Source organism: Ceratina calcarata, unplaced genomic scaffold (assembly GCF_001652005.2).
Source record: "Ceratina calcarata isolate Rehan_Ccalc_2016 unplaced genomic scaffold, ASM165200v1 scaffold12, whole genome shotgun sequence".
Lineage (NCBI taxonomy): Eukaryota > Metazoa > Arthropoda > Insecta > Hymenoptera > Apidae > Ceratina > Ceratina calcarata.
This window is the reverse complement of record NW_017132978.1, coordinates 1,022,488-1,048,379: the sequence shown is the minus strand read 5'-3', so window position 1 is coordinate 1,048,379 and position 25,892 is coordinate 1,022,488. Positions and strand designations below refer to the sequence as shown.

At 43.9% G+C, this 25,892-nt stretch overlaps 3 protein-coding genes across 10 annotated transcripts in view; 2 read left to right on the top strand and 1 right to left on the bottom strand.

The window, feature by feature from the left end:
* LOC108625885 (uncharacterized) overlaps nucleotides 1–17,742 on the bottom strand; it is a 44,424-nt gene extending 26,682 nt beyond the window's left edge. For all 3 annotated transcript variants that reach the window (XM_026814029.1, XM_026814037.1, XM_026814030.1), the window contains exons 1-2: nucleotides 16,518–17,742; nucleotides 15,183–16,096 (exon numbers count right to left, since the gene is read on the bottom strand). In XM_026814029.1, the coding sequence (XP_026669830.1) occupies nucleotides 15,183–15,677 (495 nt within the window). In that variant the 5' untranslated portion in view covers nucleotides 15,678–16,096; nucleotides 16,518–17,742. The remainder of the gene's footprint in view (nucleotides 1–15,182; nucleotides 16,097–16,517) is intronic.
* A 70-nt stretch (nucleotides 17,743–17,812) lies between these two features.
* Nucleotides 17,813–22,598, top strand: LOC108625582 (cuticle protein 16.5). Of its 6 annotated transcripts, XM_026814054.1 has the most exons (4): nucleotides 17,813–18,391; nucleotides 18,786–19,080; nucleotides 21,627–21,744; nucleotides 21,846–22,598. In XM_026814054.1, the coding sequence occupies exons 3-4, from the start codon at nucleotides 21,682–21,684 to the stop codon at nucleotides 22,545–22,547; spliced, it is 765 nt and encodes a 254-aa protein (XP_026669855.1). In that variant the 5' UTR covers nucleotides 17,813–18,391; nucleotides 18,786–19,080; nucleotides 21,627–21,681; the 3' UTR covers nucleotides 22,548–22,598. The 6 variants fall into 6 exon arrangements, with proteins under 6 accessions (XP_026669855.1, XP_026669853.1, XP_026669867.1 ...); XM_026814052.1 differs by lacking the exons at nucleotides 17,813–18,391; nucleotides 18,786–19,080 and adding an exon at nucleotides 20,377–20,729; XM_026814066.1 differs by lacking the exons at nucleotides 17,813–18,391; nucleotides 18,786–19,080 and adding an exon at nucleotides 20,410–20,435 and having other exon boundaries at nucleotides 21,650–21,744.
* A 2,717-nt stretch (nucleotides 22,599–25,315) lies between these two features.
* Nucleotides 25,316–25,892, top strand: part of Alg2 (alpha-1,3/1,6-mannosyltransferase Alg2) — a 3,975-nt gene continuing 3,398 nt past the window's right edge. Inside the window, exon 1 of the mRNA XM_026814069.1 lies at nucleotides 25,316–25,392. Coding sequence (XP_026669870.1) covers nucleotides 25,364–25,392 — 29 coding nt within the window. The 5' untranslated portion in view covers nucleotides 25,316–25,363. The remainder of the gene's footprint in view (nucleotides 25,393–25,892) is intronic.

The following is a 25,892-nucleotide window of genomic DNA, read 5'->3' as shown; positions in this document are numbered from 1 at the left end:
GGGTGGTCGAGGGTATGTGGAAAAAACACTTTTATGTCGCTGACTGATGTGTTCACTATCGTACTATCATCCGTTTCCGTTTTCCATCAAAATTTATGAGTACTAGTATTTTTTTTCTTTATTTCCAACGCCAGCTTTCGTATATGTATGCGCAGCGTGACGTTTCTATTAATTTCTTATCGCCGTCGCCGCCGCGGTAGAACCAGCGGAACGAAATTCTGGCGAATTGATTTAATCCGGAACAAGAATGGCTAATAATAGAACGAACTCAAGTATTATTTGGAAGTTTTCGCGGGACGACACAGCGGGAGTCTTCTGTATTTTGAACGCATCGTTGACCTATTACAATTACCAACCAGCTCCCTCCATTCTGGCTCTCAAAAGAAACGAAGAGGAACCGCGGAGCGTAATAAAAAAAACTGCAAATGAGACCCTCGACCCTTTTTTTCCTCCTCCAGACTCTACTGCACTTACACGTTTTTCACGTGTCATTCTCTCTCTTATAAGGGAAAAATAAAATAAAACTTAGATGTACACGCGAACCATTTGAACTGAAAACACCCGCCTGTCCATTCATACATTCATGCTACAAATTAGAACTAAATCATTAACCGGATCTTCTTTTGGATTACGTCGCGCGTAATATTATTTTATAAAACATCGGACGACTCGAATTGACGAAATGTGCATACGAGTCGCGCGTACATCTGCAGCCGTGGAATGGAGCAAGCTGCACAGTTACGATAACAATGAAACACGAACCCGGCTCGAGCTGAGCCCAGTTCGCTGGAGATATCAACGGTTTGCTCGCACACTGTATTTTAATCGTCAATATGAACGAGCGTTGCGGGAAATTTAAGAAAAAGACTTTCCTCGAACCTCCGTACCCGGTTATACGTATGTAAAAGACAGATTCGTTAATAATTTCGATTCTATCCCCGTTGAACGTATCGGTGGAACGAGAGGAACGGTGGTAGAGCAGGAGGCGGTACTGACAGAGAAACGCTGCTGCCGCCGCCGCCGCACCGAACGGTAGTGAGTGGGGTATGATTATTACCATCAATAATGGCAATTTGGTTTGCAAATGGTTCGACAACGGTCCCTGCCTACAATTTCCCTCGATTTTCACCCCTCGACGAGAGAGACACGCGAATACGTAAGGAATAACAGAGACAGAGACAGAGACAGAGACAGAGACAGAGATAGTGGAGAAAGCATTAGTAATATGTTGATTGGGCACGAATGACACCTCCGAGGCGTCATTAGATTTCGCTGGCAAAACTGATTACGAACATCTCTGAAATGCCGAGAGATTAATTGAATCATTTTACCGCGCTTCGGAATTGATTCGTGACGCAACGTGTCGCGAAGATTCACGAGACGAACATTTTTTGTGAATCGAGCTGAAAAATGTATCATGAGAAGAGAAAAAGAGTCACCACCGGAATGCTCCGAGTCAATATTTGCTCACAATTCGCCCCGGGTGAATTGATTCGATCTAAATTTTAAATGCGCGAGAGTAGCCAACGGCGAAGATGGAAAATCTTGGGCGAACTTAATTGCGTTACCACTCTGTCTTCATTTATAAACTTAATTCACGCCGAATTAAGAGTAACAGTTAAATAAAGAGGGCTGACTGGTCAACTCGCACGGTTCGAGTTGCGTACTTGCTCCGTAATAAGAAAGTCCGAATTGAAGCAAAAGCAACACGGAGGAAGGGAGGAAAATATGAATGTGCCTCGGAGATAGGAGGAAGATTTACCGCGATCGAGGCTAATACTTTTTTAAATGAACAGGACCAGCAGTTACAATTTTCTTACGTCGACGAGAAGAGATCTCTTTGAATGGAATAGAGACAAACATGAGGAAAGAAGCGAATCCACGTATCCCCCGAAGATGGACGAGGATTAAAGCTTTCCATTCTCCAAGGGCGGTTTCCTGTTGGGTTTCAGCTTAACGAACGAAACCACCACCGCTAACTATTGCTATTAGCACTACCGGAAGCGAAACCATCGCTACCGCCCCAATTTCTCTCTCGAAAGGATATCGAGCACCTACCACCTCTCGGCTTCGGGGCTTAATAAGGTTAAGAGGCAGCGAGGGAGTTCTAAGGGATAGACTAGAGTAACTGGAAGACTGTAGTGGGGATTGTACGGGCATTGCAACGAGATTTCAAGGATACAAACGTTGTACAAGGATGCAAGGGAATTCTGTGGAAATTCCGCCGGCTACACGAGGTTTCTCCTACTTTCTGCACAAATATAAATGGTGGGATTCGCCCATGCAAGCTAATGTAATGGGTCTCTCGAAGTAACCATATAAAATTAAGTCGCTGATGGCGCGGTACTCCGCACGTTTAATTTATTCAGGGTGCAAGAAATTGTATTAATTTTTCGTAACCGTTTCACAGTCTGAGAGAGAGAGAGAGAGAGAGAGAGAGAGAATTGCAGCAGAGATTGTGCGAGTACAGCAACGAGAATTCAAGGGTGCGAACGCCGTGTAAGGATACAAGGGAATTCCGTGGAAATCGGAAAGCGTACATGAGGTTTCTTCCATTTTCTACAGACATATAAATGGGCTTTCAGGCAAGTGAACTAATGTAATGGGCTTTTCAACGATAACTGCATAAAATGAACCCGCGGTAATGGCGGTGCGTATACGTTTGTACTATTAGAATTTGTATTAATTTCTTCTAACCAGCATCCGAACGATGTTTCGATGTGAAACATGCGTTCTGAAAGATAACAACATATTCAAAATGAACTCCTACGGTGATGATATCCTATAAGTTTATGATTGTTGAACACAGACATTGGTATCCAACTACTTTTATGACTGGCGCGCGCCTGGTTCACCGGTACATTTAGCCTGCGTTAAGCAATGTGTTAAAGCTTAAACCGCTGTGTAAATAAATCTACGAAATTGCCGTGACCGACTCGTCGCGCCTCGGCTTCTGGTTCCGCTTCGCGTTTCGTTCCGTTCCAAGGGATCGATAGCAAAGGCTGACACGCGAGGCGAGAGAAATATAATTCATGCACACATACTATGTACGTACGCGCACGCGGAAAATGAATAATCATCTACGGTTTCAGTGGTTCGGTTTTCAACGTCAGCTACTGGAATTGTTATGACGAAGCTTCCTTACACGATCGTTTGCGGCCGGTGAGCCGAGAAAAACGCGCACGTTCCCCGCGTACTGCACGTATTCTCTCGATTAGAACAGCGATACGCCAGGGTATTGAAAACATCTGGGAAATGCATCGAAAAACTGATGGAGGGTTTCGTTTCGGGGAGAAGGGCTGGTTAAATTCAAATGAAGGTTCCCACGTTGATCCCGGGCTCCCATAATTTTTACGAGAAATATAATACTATAATTTTACGATCACCTGTGCTCCTTCGAAAATTCTTCGGCCAGCGTTTACGCCGGGGAGTATATAACTGGTTAAGTAGAATAAGCCTTTATTTTCCATAAAACCGAAGCACTTACTGTTATATACGAACGATCGTAAAAAGACTTATGACAAAAGTGTTCAACTTTCCTTCTCCGAGATACATGTACACACACGTACAGGCGTGCATTGTACTGATAAGAAGAAAGCGAAAAGAAACTTCTCTTTCGACCGGGGAATGCTTTTTTCTTTTGAAGTCTAGAGACTGCCTGCTCTCGAAAGCTTTTAAAACAACAGTGAGATAGAGCATGGAACGGAAAATCATGGCGCGCGCACACACACACACACACACACACACACACACACACACACACACACACACACACACACACACACACACACACACACACACACACACACACACACACACACATATTTTATTTTCTACGTCTCTCGTCCTCCGCGTTTTAAGACCAGCGACTGAACCAAGTGAATCATAGTTTAATTCGCAGAGAAATTGCACTAAACACGTGCAATATGTTTTATTGTTACAAGAAAACATTTGTTGGAATTTATTTGTGAGAGCAATTGGTAAAACTCTCGTCTCCCGGCGCAGAAAAGCGCGCGCGCGCGGTCGCCGAAAAAATGTAGCCTCGCGAGAAGGGGAAAGGCCGCGAGAGTTAATGAGTCGTTAATTTCGTCATTCGTCGCCGGCTTTACGAGCGTGTTTGTCAGTAACTTTTCGTGCTTGAACCCGTTAATTAAAGACGGAGAGGGAAGCGCGGGAACTGTTCCCGAGGTCGGGAAGAACAGGCCAACTTTTAATAATATTTAACCTAAGTAATAATAAAACAAATCTAACTCCGGTCTGAGTACGTGTATAATCTAGCGCCGCCGGTAGTAAACGCGGCTAGCGACGGCACGAAGGATAAAGTATACGTATAGCGCGCGCGCGCGCGCGCCGGGGAAATGGTACCGGCATTAATTTAGCTTTTGAAAATATAAAACGCATAAACACGGTTTCTATTCGTTGATACGAGGAAAGAACGCTTTAGTATACACGAGTACGCGTATGAAAGGTTTATCATCTACAATTGTACACCCCATACGTTGTAAAAATATTTATGGGACGTAATTTATGAACTAAGCGCCGCCGTTACATATTCTAAATTATGTACAATTTATCACTAGTCTCTAAATTTTTGTTCGCTACATTCATGGCTGGCTATTTTATCGTCGAGGGGGCGGGGAACGGGGTAAATTAGAATAGTTATGCATAAAACATAAAGTCGCTTCTCCCGAGTAAACTTGGAATATTTTGAAACTAGAAATTTCCGTTTGCAATCGATGGCACGTAGACATGAATTGCAAATACTGCTTGTACGTCCTTAGGTATGATTTGTTATTTCGACTATGGACAAGCGTTACGATATTCAGAAACACGTGGAACAATGATTATTTTTGAGAAATGACGAAATAAATTAACAAGCAGACCCGACGTTAGAGGGTGAGACTCCAAAAAGTGTCAATAATTTCGAAACCATAGAAATGAACAAACGCATGACTGTTAAAAGAAACAAACGGGGTTGGAGAGGAAAAAAGAGTGGAAACAGCCGTTTCTATTAAACGGAGCGCGTAGCCACGTTTCACGTTTCCTTGTCACCTCGCCACGAGCTTTTAATTACTTTTTGCCTCGACGCGAGCTCTACTAATTTCCTCTCTCACTCTCTCTCACCATGGCCCACCCCCACCTCCATGTGTGTGAAATTAACCCAGTTTACCCTTTACCTACGCGAATGAGGGTGGCCGGAGGGAGAGGCGGCCGGAGGGATTGGAAATTCGCTTTTAATCCAGCTTCTATCTTAATGTATACCCGGTGTACTGCGAATCAAAGTTTAGGGACGACTCGGCAACTGTCTCTGACAAGAAATCTCCGCGGCAAATTTGCCGCGCGACGAGTCAGCGTGAAAATGAGTCGAAGAAATGTTCACTATAATTAGTCGAGCTCTGTTAGAGCTCTGTCTGATTCTGTCTAGTTTTTATCTACTGTTTCCACTTGTTTATACGCACGGCCGAAGAAGACGTTCGATTCGACCGGTACCACCCTGTACGTGGTACATACATGTATGTACTTACAATAATACATGGAACACCGTGCGCGCGCTCGCGTCGTCTATGTACCGGTTCCAAAGTGCTCTCTAATTAAAATTCGATAATTACCCTCGGCCGAGTATGTACTACTTATTGTTACCGAGGAAATCGGGATACGTACATAGCCACTTGTTAGGTGGTTCACCCAGGGCGACGCATCTAGTAAGTATGCTACCTACAAATACACGGAGAACCAGTTTTGTCCTACTTATTTGAGACAAAGGAAAATTCGACTAATTGGAACACCCTTCGGAACGATATTAATTGGCCCCGGTAAACTGAAACAAAATTCTCGTACGGATTCATCTGGAGTTCAACTAATTTCTCGACAACTAAATCAAAACTGACACGATTGTATTATAATATTTCGATAGGAACGATCGAATTATGCTTCTGAATAGGGAAGCTCGTGCAGCGGGGCCTGCGGAGCAAATTGCAGAAACTTAGAGCTGTTTATCGATCTCCATGGCACCGCATGCAGAGATAGGTGCGCGTACACCATGGCCACGTTTGCGGCGAGCCGAAAACCACAGGGAAAACCGCGTTCCATCACGATTTTTGAGCCCGTCGTCGCTATATTGCCACAGTTAAGAGTGTTTAATTGCCCTCTAAAGCGGAACCGATACGCAATCATTAACCGCGCGTGCAGTATCTATCACATTGCTTAAATAGGCAATTAGTTCCCACGCACATTAATCGTTGATTACGTTTCGCGACCAGAACAACATATTTCTCCTCTCTACCTGATCGCCGCAATTTTTTAAGAAATCATTTCCAACACTTTTACACCGGATCCGGATGTGTACACGTAGATGTGTACGTAGACGTATATAACTTGTGTACATGTTAAAAAGTCTCGTTTTGAGATAAGTTTGAAAACGAAGCGAAACGGAGCAAAAGTTTGCAGCTTCTATGGATTTGAATCAAGGATATTTTACTCGCTCTCTGTCTCTCCTTCCCTGCCATTCAGAAAATAAACTTTCGGGGACTGCTTTAGGTACTCGCAGTTAGAGACTGAAACGGTTTCTATGTAGGAATAACTGTTTCCCTGCTTTCATACTGTTCTTCAAATGCCCTGCTACCAGCTTTTATCGTGTCCACAGTTGTTGATAATCTCTATTTTCGACATACGACCCTGTTATTAAAATCTACCGGGCATTAAACCGAACGCAAGTTCTTTATTATATCCGCATTCAGATCTATCCGCAGAAATAATGATCTAGTCTTTTACTAGTATGTTACGGCGCACACCCAGACGTCCACATTTTTGTGAACGCACACAACTGTGCGTGTTCATTAGTGGCAAGCTATATGCTGTGACTGAAAGTAGCTGATAAACTATGCAGAATCTTTCACCGTTGGAATTCGAACCATTCTGCAGACTGTCACGTCTCGTTCGCGTGTAGTTCCTTCTTTCCTCTACTTTTTACACCCCTCGGTCTATCCGGCCCAAGTCCGACCGATCCCTAACACCTAATTTTACTCCTTACTCTGCCCCTAACCGAGTCCCGACCCCAACTACCATGGGCATGAGAGATTCGCTCGCCCCTAGAGAAACAGAAGTCGAACGATTCGCGCCAACGTACCGGAGGAATCCTGGCTCTCACGGAAGAAAATCAATAGTAGTTACTAAAACGCGAAGAAACAGTAAAAGCCGGACTGGAATCACTCCCGTTACTCCGTTTCGCAAACACGATGTTAGTTAAAAATTTTCAATAATAGAACACGTCCTTCGTTACGTGTAATAATTTATATGGTTGTGTCGTCGCGCTGTACGGGCAATTCGAAGGATACGTGGTATCGCGAGAACGGTCGGGAACAAAACGATTCAGTTAGCCGCCTCGCGAGAAAAAGTTGTGAGTTCGGCTAACTAATTTAAAGACGTTTGAAAGGGAGTTAGTTTCCTGACAAGAGTTTTTCTGTAATAAAACTTTTGAAGAAGAGAAAATTTGATCAGTTCGGTTCCAAAAGTTTTTCACAGTTTTTACATGGAAATTGAGTTAACCGAACTTTTTACGATTCGCTTTTTCCTACTTTATAATATTTGCTTTTAGCGCGTAGAAAAAAGCGGCCAGCCAAATGGGGGGAACGTACGCAGGGAAGATAAAACTATCTATATTTTTTTCACGCGTACGCATCAGGCTGTGGTTCTATTCATTACGCGTATCTTACTGCATAATCCTTCATAGTATACATGTACGTCTTGTCGTGTTCCTTGTCTTATCGGCTGAGAAAGTTTAATTAAACCTCTTTTCGAACGTTTCCGCCCCCTTTCTCTAAACTTTAACTTGAACTTTTCGCCGGAGAGCCGGGGCCACAGTTAGAAGAGTTTAAACATCATTAATTGTACCACGGTAAAACTAAAAGGAAATCGAAGGGTACGCGAGCGAGCGAGCGAGCGAGCGAACGTACGAGAGAGAGAGAGAGATGGAATTGCTTAATTGAGTAACGCAACGGCCCCTAATTTCTGAGCTGTAATTACTATGTACGTAGGTCCGGCTATGTAGCTAGTGATCGAAGGGATATAACTGTTATTACACCGCTCGCTGTTGGAATAGAATAATGGTGTGATTGTTACAGTTAGGCGATTAGTCGATTACCCTGACTAATTGCTCGATTGGTATACCCTAATCGGTTTGAATCTACGCAGTCCTTCCCCCTCGCACGATTATCCGAAAAGGAACGCGACCGGAGCGGCACATTTTTATTTCTATTCCCGTCGACAGCCGAAAGGATCCGACGAATGAAAATTTGTCCGGATTACTCGAAACAAAGGAACGAGTTAATACATATTATTAAAGAATCGTTCTGTGGCGCGAGGGGACCGTTTTGGAACGGCGAAAATGACAGAGATAACGACGTGACCCCATCTGTAGCTAATTCACCCTCGCGATACAGTATACATAGTATATGTGATGGTCGCGCGCGCGGATAGATACGTAAGTACATGGATAGCCATTGTCCGTGAAATACGCGGCAATACCTTACAAATATCGATTCCCGGCTACAAATGTAAATGTAATCGCGCCACTTTCGACGCACGTATACACGCCCGGTCTGTGTAGTAGACGCGGAACGCGATAAAACCGAAGGGGAGACACGTTACACTGATGCAGCGATCGGTTCGACTTTGATTAATCACGTTTTGTACTCCGTGCACGATTCGTTACGTCGCGGTCGTATACATGATATTTCCGTGTTCGGGCCGGAATAATTAAAATACGGTGAAACGTAATTTATTCCGGTTACTTACTACTCGATAAGAGAGAAACGTCTTTGAAATTGTTTCACGCGGATTCAGTAGGACGGGGCGGGGGTTAAACGTCGGTTAAACGGATGGAAAATTCTTAGGAAAGCGTGAAAATCCGTAGACACGCGTGCGCCCTTGGACACGTATGCGCGCGTGAAACGCATCAGATGAATAGATGGCATACATATAAAAGTAAAACTGTCAGAGGGAGGTACCTTCATCAAACTAACCGGTTTTCGCCGGCTTTTATGGGAATGAGAAAAGTTCCGAAAACTGGTTTAAACTTTCAACTTTAAAGTTAAAGCCTCGAGTTAAAAGTCATCGGACCAAGCATGTTGGTTTTAATCCCCCTCGACATGTGCGATCCAATTTTCCTATTATCCGCGCAGACTTGGAGCCACCTCGAGTCACCTCGTTTCTGCATAAAGTAACTAGATATTATAATAATTATTTCCTCGTGGCGAATTAACATTTTCCATTTAGTTTCCGCGCTGTCAATACGTAATTCCCAGCTGCATATTATTATCACGTTCGTATCCGCCGCTAGTATAGATGAACGTATGGCATTGTCGAGTATCGCGTTTCAGGGGCTGATGCATGCATGGTAAAGCTTATTAATTCCATTTAACAGGCTTAAGAGCCCGGTGGTCTGATCCTCCTCCTTCTCCCTCTTCTCCCATCGTTGGCTTCGGTTCTTTTCCCCATTGTACCACGCAAGTATTTCAATTATACGTATATGAGAACGTGTCTTCCATTGATAAGAAAAACTGCTGCATACGTATTCGCTACGTAGGAATTGGAAGGTTCTCGGAAGGTTCAGACAGTTATTTTGTGACATTAGCGTTTTATCTCCTATTCCCAGGTTGAAAGGAAAACACGAAAATGGAGTCTTGGCCCCCGCGCTACCCCCCGGGAGAAACAGATAAAAAGAGGTAAAGGAGCGAGAGATCGTAAGCACGATTCTTCTTCGGGGGAGGGCCAGGGCGTGATTTATTTGAAGCACAAGTCGTGGAACACGGTCGCGGAGGAAACGTAACGCGAGCTAAAATAGCAAATGAACGGGCAAAAAGACGTTTATAAATTATACGTTTATCGCGTTCCTCTAATTTAAGATCTGCTACGTTCGTAATTTATTATGCTTAGCTCATTAATACATTAGAATTCGTCGGAAGTTGAGCATGCGTATCGCGTGTTGAATGCATTATCCGGTGAGAATGAAGCGAATTGTAATTAATCAGCTAGCCAAGCGACCGGGGGCAAAGATAAAAATGAAAATCCTCATTCCGGCGAATTTACCGAGCAGCCTCTGCCACGTGTACACCTACTACCTGATACGCGGTATGTCTCAATTTCTGGCTGTAACTCTGATTTCGTTTTTCTTTCTTTTTTTCTTTTTCTTTTTTTTTNAAAAAACATTCACCCTAACTCGGTTTAAATACGGTCCCTGCAACGGAAACCTTCCCGCGGGCGCACGTAATCAACTCTGACCCAAATTTGTAATTAGTTTTAATAATTCATGAATCGCGTTCAAATGATCTCCAACCTGGCCGTCTCCCTCTTTTCGATTCCACGGTTTTTTTTTTTTATCTGCTTTTATAAACTAAACATGGCCACGGGTGGGTGAAAATACCGCGTTTTTCTCTTGATTGACTATTCATTTCCCGTTCCCAGAGACGTTTTTCACCGGCGTTTCATTTTCGATTCGTCATTCTCGGTGCGTTCGAAATATTCTACAATTTTGCCTGCGCCGTCATTGGCAGCGAACGGAATTGGGCTAAGTCGAGTTCATTAACGAGGACGACGAAAATTACGAAATATTGAATGTTCGACCGGATGTCAATCGGGCTGATTAAAAATGAACGAAGGCGAAGAATTATTATTTCAACGGTCTCTGCACAGATTTTTAGGTAAGAATCCGCGGCGTATTGATCTCCACGCGCCGAGACGATCGCGAGTCGACCGAGAATAAAACGGAGAATACGCGGGTACACGTACCTCTGTACAACAGAATTTCAAGTCTGCGCTATGATTTAATTAGTATGATCCGACCTGGTCCCCGAGGTAGCCGCAAGAATATACATATAAGAGAGCATGTGCCGGTACATATGTAATAAGAGAGGTCTGCACACGTAGCTACGTGTCTCTCTGTGCTCCTTGTACACGTACACCTTCGCCTCCCTCTATCCCGGCCATGAATATAACAGTTTCACTCACCTAAGGATAATCTACGCGATTTCATTTAAATTATGACTCCAATTAATAGACGAGCGTTTTTATTGTACGAAAGGGCCGTTTCGGAGCGTATTAGCGACGCGAGACAGATTTCGGACAATTTGCTTAGAACGCGTATAATTGGCGATTGGATATTTTTGGTGGCCGAGTGTAAGTACCACCGCGTGTAACCGAAAGGAGCTCAGGTGTTTCTGAGCTGGAGGAATGAAACGCGGTCAGGTCCTAACCGTTTACGCACGTGCGGCCACTACCCTTATGTACTTTATTTTCCACCTGCCTCCAAACGATATAAAGTATCCTTTGCCGAGGCCAGATGGTTACTGCGCTTCACTCTTTCGGTCCCGCTGCACTCTCGACGTGTTACGCGTGGAAAGTGAAACTGCTCTAGGTGAAATTCGTTGAGAAAGGACGACGGCGGCAGTAGTCATTAACGTAAAAAAATCTGACTTGACGATTCGCGGTGAATTCATGCGAAATTACCAGTGGAAACTGAATAAAAATGAAGGATTCGGGAGGTACGGGTATACGGTGCACGGATACACAGTGTAACGACCACGTTTCAGGCAGGTGCATAAAAGCAGCTTGCCGGCTCTCAAATTCTCGGAGCCGGTGCATTGGACAGATGTTACGTTTTTTAATATACCGACCCATAAAGAGCGTTAAAAACGTGTGCGTACCTCGTCGAATGAGTTCTATGATGGAAAACAGGTCGAAACGGAAAATAAGTATCTGACTCTCTGATCGTCCCTCGTCCACGTCGATAATAATAATAATAATAGTAATAGTAATAATAATAATAATAATAATAATAATAATAATAATAATAATAATAATGACCGACCTCACGCGTTAATTATTATTGATGAACAAACAGGCAGGGAAGACCACACCGGAAGAAGCTATCCATCTATCCACCCTATTAGCCAGTAAATCCTGATAGTGGCGACCGGGTCTCGACAGGCCTGTAATTTTCGGAAAGCTACCTAGTACATAACTACCTTTCTAGCAATTACAAATTAATAAACGGTTTCACGGTATCCTCGGTTACTACCACCCTTTTCCTCCTATGATTTATACAGATAAGCAGCGTACCCTAATTACTCTTTAATCATGTATTCCATGCTCCATTCCATCGTTATCAACGTTTCAAACACAAGTATTTACCACTGACCCAAGTGAAATTACACAGTGCCTCTTACGATGTTTTTCCATTACGAATTGAGATCTGATTCGTGGTGTTTGAAACATGGAGCGCGACTTGCGCGCAATTGTCAATCGGTAGTCGATTGTCATCGGGTATGAGTGCACGTATGACGGTACGAGTTTCCTTTCAGGATTTAGACCATTAAACGGAATGGAATTCCAGCATAAAGCAAAGCCAAATCTAAACCGATAGGCTTCTCTGCCGCGTTTCGGTGTGCGTACGTACGACGAGAATGAGAGGAAACTGGAAGAGACGGTAAAGAGGAACAGCAGAGGGAAGCGAGAATATAGGAGAGAGCAGTGGGTTTCCACGCCATTAGCGTAGCAATTAAACATGTTTATTGCCCCGCGAGCTCGTAATGCCACCCTTAATGTTGCCCCTATAGATAGATAGCGATACCGTTGCATGTACGTACATACTGTACGGACGTATCGGTGGTAGTGCCACGTTGCCAACTTAATGTTAATGCTCTGTTACTCGAAGGAGGCTCGACGAATCGATGGCTATCGTTAAAAATCATTTTAGAGAGGAATGATCGTGACCTTTCGCAGGGCAGAATCGAATTGTAATTGAAAAATGCAGGCGCGTATGTAGAGTAGACCGGATTGCCGGTAATAGCCTTTAAATATTTGAGCAAACGTTTCAATCGATACGAACAGCGCGTGTATACCCGTTTTCACGTACGTAGCTTATGAAAGTCTTATCCGAAGCACGTGTGTACGTGTGAGCGCGCGCGCTGTTAGCTCGCCGTCTCTTTTCAATTTGGACCACGATCCGACACGCATCTTCCATATTTGACGAAACTATCGAAGATCAATTCCGCCTCGCGAATCGAATTACCGACGATAGTTAGGTCCAAGTGTCTCGTGAACAAACCGATTTCGTTTACCGAAATCCATATTCCGGTGAATTCGGGAGACATAGTTTTAATCAGGTTCTCTGTAAGGGGATTCGACTCGGAATCGGAACTCGAGAATTCGCTACGTGAGTACGTATTTATGTACACGCGTCACATAGCGGGTATGTATCTCGCGAATCAACATTCCAGGCATAAACTGCGCTGGGACTGGGCACCCAGGACTGGGTCCACGTACCCAATTACGGCACTCGCGATACTATCGCCACTGTACTTGCACGCTATACTCGCACACCGCGACGTGTATTCTTCTATTTATTTACACGGCTCTGTTATACTGCTGTTGGACGAATCAAAATTATCACATTGCTACGTTTCAACCGAGATTTATGAAAAATCGATCTCACCTACAAATTACTCTTTTCATTTTCCTCCCGTTAAAATCCGACGATATTGAAAAGACGTGTCCCGCGCGGATTTAAATAGCAACAAATGAAATATTGAATAGACGCTCGTATTTATGTCGAACACACGGACGAAAGTTCCACCGCGGTTTGTACTACATGTATGCATAATACGCGGGACTGAAGTTTCGCCCCGACTTTTTTCGACGTTCTCTATGTTATTTACGAGGCATGGTACGACACGAGGCGACGTGTGCCCCACAGAAACTCGGCAAACGGGAATATGTGCGTCCCGATTCATCCGAAAAACGAGTAAAAAGAAGAGGATAGACGAGGGAGGAGGGGGAGGGGGTTTGCGGAGGTAGGAAAGAGAGTAAGAGTGGAGAAAGAAGAGAAAGGATTAAGATAGACGAGTGGGGGAGCCGAGAGAACGAGACGAGGAAGAAGAAGAAGAAGAAGAAGAAGAAGAAGAAGGAAAAAGGAGCAGATGACGAGCGGACCACCGTGCTCTGAGACTCCGAGAGAGGAGAACCTATTTTTACTCTTTATTCTCTTGTTTCATCGAGCTCCTTTCCCTTGCTCCCCGATCCGTTTCCCGTTTACCCGGTTAACCGCTTTGGTACTCGAGCATTTAACCAGTTTTCATAACAAGAATTTACTAACAATAAGTAAACACTTTTACGATCGATTCCCGCGGCAAAATGGTATAGGCTTAAAAAAAGAAAAAAAATTGCATTTTCGATAAACATTTCTATCGGCGATAACAAAGAAGATTTTTATGCCTGCTCGATACATCGCGCGCAACGTTTACATGTATTTACTACTCCAGACCCGTAAAATCCGTAGTCTAACGATAGTCGAATTGCAAACCTGAACCGAGACTACATCGTCTGCTTAGTTAGTGATGTACTCTACGTGAAACTTTTATCAGAAGTACCTCCGTGTAGCTTTTGATTTGATACTCTCGATGGAAGTACGCTGCGCGCGTAGACATTGATATCGAGATTAATTTATTTTTCTATTTGAGTAGAAAATGTTGGCGTACCAGCGAAATACGTGGTTTCGCGTTACATTCGCTGGTCAATTAGTTCCATCACCGGCGATTCGTTGGGAAGAACAATATCGTTCTAGTTTGCAGATAGCTACATATATCGTGCTCATTGGAAAATTCGTTTCGTTTTCAGTAGGAACAAACGAAAATTGGTGAAACATTTCTATCGGTTAGAACGACCCAAATCGTTTTACGTTCTTTTCATGCGTTCGTTCAGAGATGGATCCAATTGGGTGCATACAAATGGTCTGACAATAAAAATGTACTACTACAAAGGGGACGATGATTAGAATGGGGGGAGATACATCAGGGAGCCAGGAGATTTTGGTGATTCTGAAGAAATGCTTGTTTGTTCGTAAGTAAATTCACGAATGGATACAAATTGTCTGACGACAATGAGGACGATGACTAGAATGGAAATTACTAATTGTGATTTAGAAGATGATCCAAATTATGGTACTGTTTCATTCATAAGAAAACAGTGGAACAATGAAACGACACGACGATACGAATGGAAGATAGGAACGAAGGAACGAACGTAGAGTGACACGCGTTGAGCGATAAATAAGAGGCGAGCTCGTTATCGTAATATGAGTAACAGAGAGCTACCTATCGAAGATAAGAGCGGCATGTTTATTGGCTCACCGGTGTTGTATACGGTTGACACGCCAGTCTGATGCCGTCGTGTCTCAATTTCTCCTGTAGCAGCATTCTGAGCTGGATCTTCGGTATCCTGACCAGCTCCGCCTTCCCTTCTTCATACTCGTCGACGAACTTGGTCAACTCTTGCCCCCCACTGGAGGAGCTGGCCGTGGGCGACGCCCTCTGCTCCTTATCACTCATAGGCCTGTCCGATGAGGTCCTCGACGACTTGGAGCTCGCGTTATCACAGATGCACTCGGTGTTCTCCTCCAAGGTGAAGTAAACGCTGGCCGCTCCCTCCTCCCTGAGCGTCTTCACCGATTGCAATAAACGGGCTCTGTGCGACTGGTTAAATACACCGATCGCGTCCAGATCCGGATCACCTATCTGTTTGCATATTTCTAGGTCGTCGTAACCGTTGTCGATGAACGACTCGGAGTATTGGCCCAAGTGGAGGGACTTGAGCCACTCCACCACTATGTTGCTGGCCATAGTCATCTTTCGCTCGCTCTTCGGGACCTTTAAAGTCTCCAGGTTTTCAATTGTCCTGCGGTTCCTTGTCGCGTTTAGTGTTTTCCTACTTAGGAGGCCATGTTCCAGCCCCCCGTTCTTCCGACTTACCACGCTATATTATATCGTTGCTCTCGCGGTTTATTATTAGTCAATTAATAGGCTTCCTCGAGGCCATCTTCTTTCGGGAGGTCATATTAATTTTCTTTCTCACTATTCTTCTACCGAATATTATTTCGATAATTTGTATTTATTATTTTGATTCGATGATCGTTTTTAGCCATTTGAAAATAGCATCTCGGTTGCAGGAAGACATCGTCTTATGCGTTCGACTTATTTTAATTTCGTCTCCAATTTCGTTTTAATTCAGTTTTGCCTTTTATTTTGCTCTCTTCCCCTGGGCATGACTGGGAACAAAGTATTCTTAAGTAGTAAGCAAAACTACGATTACCTTCGTTTCACTAGACAGAGAATTGTGAAAATTATAATAGGAAAGACCTACTATATCGTTCGAAAGAATAGTGGGTGGCTCGGCGCACGTTCCGCACCGTTTTATCTGCGTAATCTGTTTGAATTATATTACAGCCGTTCCATGTATTTTTTTCCGATACAAATTACAATTTTACAAAATTGACAAAGTGCCCGGTATATTTCTCTGTTAAATCATAATCGATATTTATTGCTACGCTCCTCACGGTTTCAATGAATAAAAAAAATCTAAAGGCAACGAGTTCGGTCGGGGATGTATTTCGCGCTTTCATTCAACGATATCTAAAGTGCTACGACAACGCGACGATAAGAAATTATTGCTAAATTTCGTTTAATTACCTTTTTCTTAGATTTCTGCTATATCGTTATAAATAAATCGGTAAATCCGTTTGACACTGACACACTGTTTCAACTTTTCTTTTCTTCATCGAACACTTAATTCGAATTCTATTTACAATTGGTTTCAGCACTCGTTCAGACACTTTACGTATTGCGAACCACCGTTCAAACACCATATGTATTTGGCAAATTACTTGTGACTCTCACTCGAAGCCTCGTTCAGGTCTCGATATCTTCTGCGAAACGCTTCGCAGATAGAGCGATAGAGCGATTTAGATAATTTTTTACTGTTATCACGCGGTCGAATTTACGAATCGAACCCTTCCCGCAAAGTGATTCTCTCCGGTGATTCGGTCGAAACTCGTTTCGCTCGTTAAATTGTTTTAACGAATAATCGACGAGCTTTTCGTTTCGCATTTATTTTACAGTTTTGACGACTGAATCTCTGTTGTAGATCGACGTCGTCACCTTCCAGCAGACTGTTTAAAGCTGATTTCGATGGGAATTCCTTCATGTATGCATTTATAGCTTGATGAGTGGCCGAAATCTTACGGATACACCCCGGCTATTCGAATTTGACATTCAAATTTTGTTCCAAAATGGCGACACGTAACCTCAAACCTGGTCCTTTAAAGGTAAATTATTTACCGGAACATGGCTTCGGAGCGGAATTTTCTCGTTTTAAACGCATTCCCCGGCCTCCGCTGCATAACGAAGACTTTCCCTTTAAGCCGACGACTCGGCCTCGAAATGGAGTCCGTGGATTAATTTTCAGAGAATTACCACGTGAAATTGGGTACGCACTTAAATTTTCACTTTTTAACCTTCATTTCGCAGTTTCCCTGCCAAAATGGAGACTTTCGCTTCAAAATGGCGACTTAAAACTCCAAATTGTACGTTTTCCTCGACGTCGCAGCGAAAATTCACCGACCGGGACGCGATGGTTACCGTCGTGACTTTTTCAAATTCAGTTCCCCCTTCACTTATTGTACAAAACTGACCTTGGGACCTTTATTAGAACCCTCCCACGTTATACGAAACCCGGTTCAAACGTTTTTTAATCCACGCTCGCGACACTTTTCCTATAAACAATGCTTGCAGACGTCGCGGCCGACCTTGTTAATGGATCGGGGGAGAACATAATTAATGTTAATTGTGATCGTTATGGATGGACGCGTACACTTTTAGGCGTATCTTCCAGCGGAGGAGATGCCGCGACGCGGTCTGCGGGACGACTGAGGCGGGGAGGGCACCGAACGGAGCTGCGCGCGCAAATTTCACACTCCCACTACTATTACGTCCTGGTATTTACCCTACAGTTCATGTATATCACGATTCCAATTCACCCTATAGTCTGTGATACCGTTCGCATCGACCACGAAGGTCCAGTCTACTTCTACAGGCAGTTACAAGACTTGTCTACGCGTGGATAGAAGCGGACGGAGTCGGTCTGATCCAGGCCTCTCTTCGTTCATCCCCTACTCGATCGCGCGACGTGCACCCCTTCGCGCGCGCATCGTTTCCCAAGGTTCTGCGTCGGCAAGTGTGCTTGCCCGTCACGCGCATGTTCGAGAACGTCACGAGCGAAAGACTGGCCGAATTCGAACAAGTCCTAAGTCGAGCTAAATCTAATGCCTCATTTTAATAATTAACTCGCAGCATTCCCTCCCCGCAAATTCTCAATTTCACGTTAGTTCTCACGTACCGCATTGAGAATACGTTCCTCTTTACGAGAAATGTGCTTACTCGGAAAATGTGGTCCGACGTAGCAGCAGGAAGACGCTTTACAAAGTTTTATGGAATTAAAACCATAGCGAGCTGATACTTACGGACGTATAATCTTAAGAGGATTGCTTCGAGGATGCTAAAACGATGTAAGCCGTGACACGTGTTTACTTTTCAAAACGTACGTTTCTTAATTTATTGTCGGACTAATTAATATTAGAACTCGCGCGTTGTTAACGGAGTCCTACGGGAAAAGTCTTTGCAACGACGACGGTTCGTGCGCAAGTGAATTTTAGACAGAACGTCCCTCTGTTCTTCGCAAGAGTGTTGGAAAAAACTGCATCACCTTTCGACGTTTCAAATTTCTAATTCATGGAAAGAGAATTAAAGCTTGGTCGTGTCACTGACAGACAGAATTTTAAACTATCGTTTTTTTTGGGGTTTTTTTTTTTTTTTATACGTATACGAAATGTACAATTGTAGAAACTCGATACCGGGTTCGACTGATTTTCGAAAAAAACATGGCATTGGCACTTTTCGCAGCGAGCCACAGGTGATATGGTGGATGTTTGAACGCGGGTAAAGATTGGGATTTAATCGAACGATCAGCGGTGGACGGCTGCTGTCCTATCCGGGTGCTCGTCATGAAAATTCGAGAGCAGCCGCGGAGTGACAAGTAGCTCTCGATCGAGAACGTATCGTGATATCTGATATGATAGGGTATGATGTGACGCCACGGGCGTGCGTGTGGCACGGATGCCAAGTTGAGGCCCTTCAATGGAGATCCTCGTCGGTTTCAACGGTTCGAGTAATTTGCGTTTGGATTCCTCAATTCCAGGTATGATATGTCTTGTCAATTACGCCGAGCGTCACATATTTATACTGGAGCCTCGCGTATAACACATTTCCTTCGACACGCGCGACTCTAACAGACGAAAGCTACGACAGAATGACCGCGATTCGCCATTGAACGAACAGATAGACAGACAGATGTTAATGAGAACCGCTGTCGTGCGGCTCGAGATCTCGCACTCCGTAAAGAAGAAAAAATTAGAAGAACTGAAATTTCGGTGGTTCAAGCTGTGGAACCAGTAAGGGCGCGAGCTGCGACGACTTTAAGGGTTGTTTTAGGAGTAACAAGGGACCGGAGTGGGGGCGCGAGGGGCAGCATGACGACTTGCTTTAATTAAATGCCCGTAATTGCGTTTCCCGCTAATTACCATCGACCGCTCTCTCTCTCTCCCTCCCCCCCCCTTCTCTATCCGTCTCCTGCTCGCTCGCGGTGGACTCGTGTATTTTTTTTTTCTTCCCTAATTCTCTGCTCCTCTCGTTCTCGCGCCGATGGTCTATGAGAGATCCTGAAGCCGTTCGGCGAGATTTCTGGTTCACGTGGCAAGCGGCAGGCCAAAGATCTCTGGCATCGATTTCTCGTGGAAAAGAAAATCTGACGAGTCGATTGAACCACGGAGAATTTTATCCGCGGTCTAGCTGCCTTTACCGGCGCTTCGAAAACTTTCCACAGAGGGAAACGTACATACAGACATGTACGCTCGTACGTTCATAGGAGGCTTAACGACAATGAATAACGTTCATTCATTCATTCATTCGTTCGCGTAATTATCGTAATACTCCATTATCCTTGGCGCACGGTGGCCGGTCGTCCGCCTGTTTGCATGCTCGTTTCCATAATCTGGCCAAATTATTGTACTACGTTTACTATCGCCAGTTTAAACGACAAACTTTACTTAAGCGTTAAAACGTTATCACCGAAGCTTTTCCGATTTCGTTTCGACAGACGACAACGATATATTCGAAAGATTGAAGATTGACCGTTCTCCAAATTAATTATAGACCACGAGGGAAACGTGCGGCTGAACATACGTACAGACTCACTACTTTTTGTAACACAGCTAATATCGAGGAAGAACAAGAGAGAGGAAGAACAAGAGAGACGAGAGAGAGAGAGATGGTGTTCATTGTGAAGCTCTCTAGGCTTTGGACACATTGTAGACACATTGTAGACAGTAGACTGATGCCTCAGCTTAATTGGAGTGTTACCCACTATACTCGTATATATATTCATACGTACATATGTATATGTATACATCGTTTTCCTTTCGGCCTGCCTGCCATTTTCACGTTAGAAACGGTCGCGCGACGAGACTGCTACACATACACGTAGATACCGTGCCAGTAGGTGCTAACTATTGTTCACGCGACTAATACACTTGGATTAAAGCGGCCAAGATTCACGCGAAACTTTCGTGCATTTTCAATTTGGACACCGGCCCGATTCTTCGACTTTCACCGTGACTGATTTGTCGCGCGGCGTTCAAAATTCTCGTACAGAATGAATAATTAATTGGAAGGTTCCGGAGAAATCTCGCGCGATCTCAACGACGAACGCGACGTGACAATGCGTTCGTAATTTTCGAATTGCTCTCCTCTCGTCGTGACGTGAAATATAAGAAGAGCCGTAAAAAAAAAGTGAGGAATCTTAACGAGCCTGTAATTAACGTAATTACCGAGTACTTAGGTATCAAGCTCGCTAATTAAGTCTTTACGTCTCTATCGCTGTGTGTGCTTGGAAAGGAAAAAAGTGTAACTTCTTCCCCTTGTACTTATAGCTTTGTTATAAAATTCCTTCCGACGTACCCTTTGTCTCGAGCAAGCGAATCAAAGAGAATACCATTTATATAATCGTACACATACACACGCACACTGTCTGCTACGAGCGCGTATCAATTTCAATGCGAGAATGGAAGCTTCGTGCCTCGCTATTTCGATCAGTGAAATGAATTCTGGATGGAAGAGAAGTCGAGAGAAAGATCCCGTTTTTTCTTTTCTATGTTTTACATAACTTCAACGTTTACACAATAAATTCAGAGGGTGATAGATGTGTGTGTGTGTGTGGCACGGCATCCGGTTGGTAGCGGCATGTATCTCGCATTTTGCGAATGCGAAACTTTCTGCAGGTTAACGATTTGCATAATTCCGAAAAATTTGCATAACTCGTAGAAAAGAATATAATTATCCGGTATAAAATATATAGTTCTTGTACGTGTGTGATAACTTAACGTTCAATGTCGTCTAGTCGATGAGTGATAAATGAACTGATTCATTAATTATGTACTACAGATCTGTGAAACGATCGATGAAACGATTCAATTAATTGTGGAAATTCTCGTTTTTCATTATAATGTTGGACGAACGATTCACGAGACTCGTACATAATATTTAATCGAAATCAATTTAAAAACGTATCAAATAGATGTATAATTGTGATAAAAATTAAACGAGACGTTAAATGTTTAGCAGTTTTACATAAGCCCCAAACGTTACATGCATATTTCCAAACTCTTAATTAATGGAACATCTCGGAAGAGATTTTTTGCATTTTTACATAGTGAAAGGAGGACTATAAAAAGCATCGAGTCGCATGTCAGAGTCACAATTCGATCTTACCATCTCAGCTGGAGACACCACCATGAACAACTCCGTGGTAAGTGAAAAACAATTCTGGATACCGAGTATAGTACACGAGCAAATTGAATTTGCGCGTCAACACGTACAAAGTAAGTACATGTACAACATTTGTTTCAGATCTTTGTCTTAATCGTTTCGACGATCGTTGTTGGCAACGGAAAGAGCATCGAGAAGCGTGGCACCTTAAGCTCGTCTTATCGATCGCAATATCTTCCACCGGCGGCACCTTCTTCCATTTTTACCGGCGCCCCGTCTCCGACCTATGCAGCTCCAGCTTTCGCCCCAGTTTCATCTTTAACTGTCCCATCGTCGGCTTACGGTGTTCCAGCTCCAGTTTCATCTCCGATACAATCGGTGGCTGCTATCTCGGCTGTACCAGCGCCAGCCTTCACCGTTCCAGCACTTCCGTCTTCGACTTACGGCGTCCCGGGTTCGTCGGTGGCGGGTTCGTCGGTGGCGGGTCCGTCTTACGCTCTACCCGCACCAGCCAGCAGCGTGTCGTTCGTGTCTCAACCAGGTTTCGTGAGCTCCACGTTCGGCAGCGGAGTCGCAAGCTCCGTTTCGCTATCTAATGTACCCAGCGATTCGTATGGAGTTCCGAGTCCAATCGCTGGCCCTCCGAGCCGAGTTCAGCTAAGTCTTCCGAGCGTCGGCTATGCCAATGGCAACGGAGCTTTGCTGGGTCAGTTCAGTTTGCCGAGCAAGAGCTATGGTGTACCGAGTACGGTCCAGGTTGGATCTGGGATTTCGTCCACTTTGTTGGCCAGCCAAGGCGATGGATACTCGTACCCGGTACCGTCGAGGAAGCTCGTTATTTAAATTAATCCAGGCGACGCGACCAGCGTCGATTGACAGATTTTTGTACATTGAAACGAATTCGTAAATAAACGTTTACAAAGAACAAACGTTACGACTTGTTATTTTGTAATTTGACCAAGTAGAAACTATCGATGGCTCAAAGTACTTATAGTGGTATAAATCTGGCAATGTGAATTATGCACGGCGAAAGAGGGAAACACGTCAAGTGTAGAAAGAAATCGCGTGTTAGCGTTGCATAACGATATTAAATTCTCATTTGTCGGCCGACTGCGGCCGACTGCGGCCGACGAATTTACAATGCAAATCTGGTTGGTAATAAAAAGAGGCTTCAGGGACCAGCGAGATGTCTGACACGGGTTTTTCCTTAACTCCTTTTGTCCATTCCCGTCCGAGTGAGAATCGCCTCGAAAAATTGTACGCATACACGTGACACAATAAGAGCGTTTAGCTTCTGAGCAATTACGGGGAAATTGAAAGGAGCAGAAGTAGCAGTACGGTAGAAAAATTCATAGCCGAGAATACCAACTATCCCTCCTTTATTTCATATTTTATATTTCCTCGTCCCTCCCGGGGGAGCTCGTTTACCTTCTGTTCGGGTATTAAAAAAACTAAAAGAGGCGGACACACACAAGCGGCCGGTTTATTCTGAACGACAAAGGATACGGAAAGGATTGGAAAGAGACACGTAAAGGAGAGAGAGGATAGGACCGAAGAGAGTGAGCATTGGGATTACTGCTACGTTGTGTTTATTCGCAAACACGTTACGCGAGTGTACCGGAGACACGTGCGCTCGCGCGTATACGTATACGCGTGGCCCACGGTAAGTATTCTTCTTGTCTTGTAGAAAAACGGAGAACGAGCAGTTTCGTTTGGAAAATAAAAGGAAATAGAATAAAAGTGCCGCTTTTCACTTGGGTTTTCCTCAATTTATGTAAGTACACCACTTACTTCTATGTACGTATGTATTTACTGTGGGATAAAGGGAGGCGGCTACCTTTTATATTTTGCACAAATCCTACCGCGCTCGTTCCCAGTGAATATCGTACGATCAAAATTTTATTTCCAAACCTACGTTTCCCCTCGTTTGTCACCCCATAAATTCGACGCGAATAAATAGAATGCGCGTGGAGAAGATTCCGCAATTCTTTGTCTAACTGGACTCGTTAATGGGCGGAAGCGTTAGATTGGAACAGGGAGGGACGTATTCGTAGCTAGCTTATGGGAAAATTCCCCTGCTAACATAATTTAATATAGACGTTGAGCCCTCGATATATAGCAGCTTTAAAGCTGTTACGCAGTTTGAACTTTCATGCATAAAAGCCATTCTCTTCCTGCTTGGCCCTGCGCTGGCGATGTCTAACTATCTACTATGTACATGCACATAGTAACGGCAAATAAATATTATCAGACGAAAAGTAGCTATGCAGCGGGGTAAGTTGTATCGGCGGTACGTACCGGCCTAAACCATAAATAAGCAAAGTTTGCGGCGTTTATGGCTGCGAACCGGCATACTTGGACTTTGAGCTAACAACGCAGACACTTGTGTATCTACGGTGTCCCCATTTAGACGACGAACCTTGCGCCGGGACACATCCAGTGAATCGACTTATTTGTTTCTCGCATTTTCATCAACTCGAACCAGCCGCATAGAGGAGAAGAAACCAAGTTCGTTTAATCAAATTGCCGACTATTCTTCCCGTGGAAAAGAAGAATAGCAAGTATTTGCATGTTCTCCCCCGTGGAATACGAAATCACGAGTATAGTAAACAGAGAGAATAAAAAGTTTCCGAGTTTACGTGTACTAATTTCCCTTTTTATTCTCGCCCCCCATATCGAACGGCCGTATGAATAAAACGCGGATTTATCGGTCCATACTTTGTCGATTACCAGTAATCCCGGCGCAATACCGTCGAGATTCCTCAAACAAAACGCGAACAAAAACCGGAAGAAATAGGAGAAACAAGAATCTCGGTTTGGTGGCTAATATCAGTGAAATGGGGCCATAGATCAGCTTACTCAACGCCCAATACCGTACGACCCATACATTCTTCACAACCGTGTATCGTACGGGCATTGCACACACGCGTACGTACCAACGATTTTCAAAGACAGGCCGTCGTCGTTCCGTTTCACGTCGCGGTTATTGCGTTTCTCCTGCCTTATACCAGGTTCACGAAAATTCGTACAAACGTGTACATATTCCTCCGGGCGCATTCACCTCGAGAAAGACGCGTACGGTTGATTAGAAAAATTCTGTATGTGACTTTTCTCTAAATCAACCTTTTGTACAATCTAAATTAAAAGATTTCATAAGAAGAAAGATCTTGCGAACTGATTTCGGTACAAGTCCCAGCAAAAAGCTCAAAAGTGTTTTATGTGCCACGGAACAGACGCTAAATATTTTCATAAACGTGACAAACGGACGCAGCCTACGCGCGAACTACGCGTCCGTTTATTTGAAAGTATCGAGCCCGAAATTTAAATCTATACCAGAATAATCCCTTAGACGAGAGGGAGGGAAAATTGCATTTGTACGAGAATAAGCTATGTTATGTATAAAGCTACCAGACACATTTCTAATCGCTAAAAATTGACACACTCTCAATCCCTTAGCGCAAATACGTTGAGAAACAGATTGAATCTATTATATTGCTTGCTGCAATTTTTGCATAAATCTAGAAAGGGACATGGACCACCATCTATCGAGAAGCGATGGCTGACAAGCGGCCGCTGCCTTCTGAGCCACGGCTGACAAGCAGGCTTCCTTCTGAACCGCAGTCATCGGAGCCAAGCGGGTTCGCAGTGGCGAATGCTAAATGACGCCATGTGCAAAAAATCGTTTAAGGTCAGTGAACAGCTAGTAATTACGAAACTGAGCCAGCTATGTGCTATAAATAAAAGTTCTCTTGCTTCTAAATTCGATATTCAACGAGTTAAGTATGATTAATTTGCATTTTATTGGCATTGGCGAAATTCGCCCATCGAATTCAGCGAACTTTGGACAATCCTTTTCCTTTTTCGTCAATAACTCCCGAACGGATGGACGTAGGGAGACGTTTGTGATCTCATTTTGTAGGGGACGACGAGATCTACAATTTCTGTGCAAAAAGATTTCGCTAGTGCCAATAGTTAACGAGTTATTTGCAAAAAACTGTTTTTCTGTTTTTTGCTAATAACTTCCAAACGGATGGACGTAGGGGGACGTTTATAGGCTCATTTTGTAGGGGACGACGAGATCTACAATTTCTGTGCAAAAAGATTTCGCTAGTGCCAATAGTTAACGAGTTATTTGCAAAAAACTGTTTTTTTGTTTTTTGCCAATAACTTCCAAACGGATGGACGTAG